Below are 5,334 nucleotides of genomic sequence, written 5' to 3' on the forward strand. Positions count from 1 at the left end.
ATGGCTGCTGTACGATGCTCTCATTTGTGTTGGATCACATATATTTTTCTCCTTCTTGTTAGAGTCTATCCAATTCGTTTAACAAACGTTATAGAATACAATGCAGCTAGCATAGTGGTACCCGAGAAAATGGACGCCGTCGCCGTAATTTCTCCAAATAAAGGCCAGAAGGTATCTCACCCCGATTACTCCAAAGCCAATGTAGTGGTGGCCGGTGATGGAAGCGGAAATTTTAAGAGTATTACGGACGCCATTGCCAAGGCTCCGAAAAACAGCAAAAAGCCTTACGTGATTCACATCAAAAAGGGAGTCTACAATGAATATATCACTATTGATAAGCCTAACATAGCTCTGGTCGGCGACGGAATGGATGTCACCAACATTACTGGTAGTCGTAGTGTTAAAAAGATGAAGAATACTGCCTTGTCAGCAACTGTTAGTAAGTAAAATAAATTTATCCATTTATTTCTTTTTTTACATTTTACATTTCTCTCTTCGGCTTACACTACCGGAAAATCTACAAAAAGAAACGTAAATTAATGTATGGAATTGGATGAACATTGCACCGGAAAAATTTCCATTCCGTTTCTCTAGCCGTGTTCATTTGTTATATAGAAATCAGTGCAGAAAGACTTCTCGCTTTGGGGTATGGCAAGGATATATACAGCCTTCCCTTATAATATTAAGAGTGTTTTCGTGACTCAACCCATGATTCCTGGATTTGAGTATGATAGCCGAATTCATGAAATATTTGACGTAGTTTGCCGTCCTTTTTATTTGACTACTGAAAATTTTCTGTTCCCTTTTAGTAGTTCTTGAAATAGTCAAAATATTAGTATTTGGTTTCGCCGTCATTTATCTTTGACTAATGGAATTTAGCATTTCTTTTTTTGGTTCTACAGTAATTCAGGCTCCGAAATTTGTAGCGATAGACCTAACGATAGAGAACTCTTCCCCACACAGACATGGCCAAGCTGTTGCCCTAAGCATGGACTCAGACCAATCCGTATTGTATAAATGTGCGATCAGAGGAAATCAAGACACACTCTACGCTTACTCTGGTCGTCAATTATATAAAGACTCCGTCATCACCGGAACCGTCGACTTTGTTTTCGGGTACGCAACAGTAATCTTCCAAAACTGCAAAATCCTAGCTCGAAACGCCACCACTACCGTAATTGCAGCGAGTGGCCGGAATTCGACCAACGACAACTCGGGATTTGTTTTTCAGTTCTGCAATATCTTCGGGAATGCCGATTTCGCCAACAAATTGACTTTCCTAGGACGGCCTTGGGGATTGTACTCTCGTATAGTAGTGATGCAGTCGTCCTTGGATAACTATATAAATCCTAGAGGATGGATTTCCTGGGGAACAAATGGTGATTCCACAAAACCTCCGGCCACCAGAAAGCCGTTCTTCGGGGAGTATAATAATAAGGGACCTGGATCGGACGTTTCTAATCGAGTCAAGTGGCCTCAATTCCATGTTTTGAAGTCCAAAGCTGCAAAGAAGTTTACAGTGGACAAATTCCTTAATGGCAACACTTGGTTACCAGCTACAGGCATTCCATACAATGGTGGACTAAGTTAAGAGAATAAATTTTAATTAATTAGTCGTAATCGTGTATAAGAATTGATCAAATGTTAGAAACCAAAATGGTAAATTTCTAATTTGCTGATATAAAACGAGGATTTCTTTTTATGACATGCAGCCAAACATAGATCATGTTAAAAAAACTTGACAATGCTCCATCATGTACTCAATTCCTCGATTCAGACACAAATACACAATATATAAGAAACTCTAGGGAATCAGTTCTACATAGAACAAAATTTCTGTCTGACGAAATCTGCGCAGTGGTTTATTTCTTTTTTCATATATAAAAGATGAAAAATGTTTACAACTTGACCTCTATGTTCTACATTTGGACAAGTATATTATGAATGTACCTAAGTTCAACACTTGAATCCACCAAGTTATGAATATACATAGGCTTGACAAAGTTCTCCGTCTCTTAGACTGCTGGATTGTTGAACATCAAAACTCTCCTATGCCATATGCAATGTACAATCATTAATCCTTCTCAGTTGTAGTTCAAGAGCCTGCTTAGAGCCCCAAAATCAAGTATCTAAAATCAAGAAAACAAAGTCCAATAATAGAGTTCCGAAAGAATTAGAAAAGGAAATCAAATGACTAAGAATAATCATCCTAAGATGTTCAGTGCCACACAGATCAGGGGTTTAGGTAGAAAAATATCGAGTTAAGAGAAGAAATTTAACACTTTACCAGTAAAACGTTCATGAGATGACCGCACAAGCTCATTTCCATACAATGTCTCCCATAAATTGAAGAGCCGGAACTCCTCTAATCTCAACATCAACCAATGGCGACTCCATTAATGTCAAGCTCGAGAGTTCTGAATCAGTCCTGACCATATCAAGAGCGCGCGACTGATCCTGAAGTTTAAATGAGATAAGTGAAACTATTCAAACTTACGCAGATAGTTCAGAAAAGGAAAGGAAAGATAACTGAATAAGATCACACCTTCCTTTTCATTGCACAGAACTTGCAATCTGAGGCAGATGGAGGAAGAATTTGATTAACAATAAGTCGCTTGACAAGAACGTTTTCCTTCTTCAAGGAAGCGTGCAGCCTGGATGACTCACTGATGGCCATTACCTATAAAAATGAAAACAACATGGTGTGACTGATGTACTCAGATGACACATATGAAATCCCAGTATGTAAACACCGGCTCAACAAAATCCTAAATTGACATCATCTCAGTTTATTGGATGCAAATGGAAAAGGGGAAAAAACGTTCAAAGTGAGCTACATCCACCAAACTGCAAACTTGAGGTAGATATTGGACATAAAATGGAGCTACTTTAGTGACAAAATGAATTCCTCACATACAACTTGAATTTAAGATGATTACCGTGGGAATTGTTACAATGACAAACTCTGTCGAATCTGCATCTCGAAAAAGGTCTCGGACTTTTATCATCCTTTCCCTCAGCTTCTCCAATTTGTCTGACTGAAAAAGGAAAGGTAAATCAAAAGATAAATTAAGGATTAAATAGCGACATCATAGGATTTATGACCCAACAAACTAGACTTACAGCATCTTGCTTGGTTTGTTCTTGTCCAAACACTGATTTGATGGCAGAGGTGGCTGATGCTATTTTCTGTCTTAGCTGTAACAAGAAATGCATCGATCAGAAATAGTAAAACATTCAATGCCTATGTTTTATCATTTTCTAATTTTCATTACATATTATTCAGCCAAGTACATGTAACATGTCGTATAATACCATGTCAAGCATTGATTTCGGAAATAGAACTCCCTGTGTTTTATCATTTTCTAATTTTCATTTCTTACCTTTAACATCTTGCCTATGGATGCCTCCAAAAAGTCTGGCAAGGATAAAAGTCGCAACGTATGACCCTGGATGAAAACTCTCTTGGGGTCAATTAGCTATACTTAAGAAGAACAGTGGGAATAACATATTCTTTTGCTTACCGTGGGTGCAGTATCAAAGACTATCCGAGTAAACATCTTATACTCTTCTGAGTCAAGAAATTGCATCACCTGACAAAGGCAAAGCTTTGAATGAGTATGGTTAAAGGAATGCATCAAGAAACATTGCACCTGCAGAATGTACACACCTTCGAAATAGCAAGAGCTTCATCCAGACCAGGAGGAGGCGTGTCCAGTAGCTCTCCAAGTTTTAACTCTCCCAGCTACAAGACAAAAAAAAAAGTACAACTAATCCAGAGATGAAGAGCAGATTGTAGTCCTCTAAAACTTTTTGCCTTTCTTATATATCTGCAAGTGAAGTTGCCTTTGGAAAAAATTTACCTGTTCTGCGAGCACTCCTAGGCCCATGCCATCCATAAAATCTTTGACTCCAGTTCCGCCACCAATTTTAGTAGCACTACGAAATTCTTCCCTTGCTTTGTCAGGGTTTATCTGTTACGAAACAAGAATAAAAAATAAATAAATGCCAGATGGTATATTTACATCAAAAACACAGAGGGGCTGAAATTATCATAAAAAGGAATGTAGAGGACATTAGGATTTAGGATGCTTTCCTACATACCTCGAGAGCAAACAATGGAGAATCAGGCCCTTCAACAGGAACCAGTGTCCCTCCAGTCAAATCCTAAGTGAAAACACACATAAACAAAGCACTCTCTCAAGCTCCACAGCACGAAACCATAATGCAAAAAAATATAATGTATGAGAAAAAACCTGAGCGAAAGAATCACTCAATGAATGAGCTGGATCTGTTGAAACGACAAGAGTTGGATGGCCGTTGTTTGCGAATTTCACAGCGAGTGAAGCAGCACAACTTGTCTTCCCTACTCCTCCCTTCCCACCAAGCATGTAATACTTCCGCTTAGTACCAGACGCCATCTCCTCAAACTCAGAAACAGCTTCTGCTGGAGCAGCCACTGATCTAACTGCAAAATGGACAATTATAGATGAACAAACCATTCCAAACTCAGGTACACTAATGTAAGAGAACTTCTAAAAGCTTTAAAAACTGCCCGCAACATCATTTACGGGTAAATGCACTAATCATCATGAAAGAGAACAGAAAAAGAAGTGCTGAACTCGTGCCTTTTCAAGTGAAAAAATTATGATAATCACAATACAGTCTTTTCCTCATTCATAAGAGCTATATAATCTCATACTAACAACTGTTCATTAGCTCCCGCTCACTGCTAATTATCGAGAATTCCAGCTTTTCAAATTTCCATATCTATATCTCAAGTAAATTAACTAGCTTAACCGAACAAATTGAAACTCCGAATAATCAAAAACAAAAAGGACCCATTACTCGAAACCAACTGGAAACAAATAAATAAACAAAACCCAATACTGTAACTACAATTCAAGAGCCAACCCAGGAAAAAAGCAGCCACCTTGAAACCAATTCTTCTTGGGTCGCTTCTGTTTGATTGAAAGAGAGACGAAACTTTTTGTGATGGAGGAAGAGCTGGAAACACTAGAACCCATCATTGTTAATGCCATTAAGTTCTTCGTGGCAGTAAAGTTTCGCGAGGAAGATGAACTAAAAGCACGGGTAAGCAACGAAGAAGAGGTTGTTGTTGTACTTGTAGCCAACATTTTGAGCTTATTTTCTTCTTCTACCAAAATCAATAGACTTGTAGAAGATACTGATAGTGTTAATTTGCATTTTATACTTGATTGATTGACCCGACTTGACCCGAGTCCAAATAATCTGGTGCTATAATTGGGCCGAGAATGTCCGGATTCGTGTCACTCAGGCCCAATTAGCTATTAGTCCGTCTTTCACTGTCAT

At 38.4% G+C, this 5,334-nt stretch overlaps 2 protein-coding genes across 2 annotated transcripts; one reads left to right on the plus strand and one right to left on the minus strand.

The window, feature by feature from the left end:
* Nucleotides 1-1,591, plus strand: LOC139883822 (pectinesterase-like). The gene is made up of 2 exons (XM_071867944.1): nucleotides 1-439; nucleotides 903-1,591. Exons 1-2 carry the CDS (start codon nucleotides 1-3, stop codon nucleotides 1,589-1,591), a joined length of 1,128 nt encoding a protein of 375 aa, XP_071724045.1.
* Nucleotides 1,592-2,319: 728 nt separating this feature from the next.
* Nucleotides 2,320-5,042, minus strand: LOC139883823 (ATPase GET3B-like). The gene is made up of 11 exons (XM_071867945.1): nucleotides 4,934-5,042; nucleotides 4,257-4,468; nucleotides 4,105-4,167; nucleotides 3,864-3,974; nucleotides 3,671-3,745; nucleotides 3,525-3,593; nucleotides 3,384-3,449; nucleotides 3,124-3,198; nucleotides 2,940-3,038; nucleotides 2,546-2,680; nucleotides 2,320-2,457 (listed from the first exon to the last, which is right to left on the minus strand). The coding sequence occupies exons 1-11, from the start codon at nucleotides 5,040-5,042 to the stop codon at nucleotides 2,320-2,322; spliced, it is 1,152 nt and encodes a 383-aa protein (XP_071724046.1).
* Nucleotides 5,043-5,334: the final 292 nt, after the last annotated feature.

This window comes from Rutidosis leptorrhynchoides, unplaced genomic scaffold (genome assembly GCF_046630445.1).
Source record: "Rutidosis leptorrhynchoides isolate AG116_Rl617_1_P2 unplaced genomic scaffold, CSIRO_AGI_Rlap_v1 contig457, whole genome shotgun sequence".
Taxonomy (NCBI): Eukaryota; Viridiplantae; Streptophyta; class Magnoliopsida; order Asterales; family Asteraceae; genus Rutidosis; species Rutidosis leptorrhynchoides.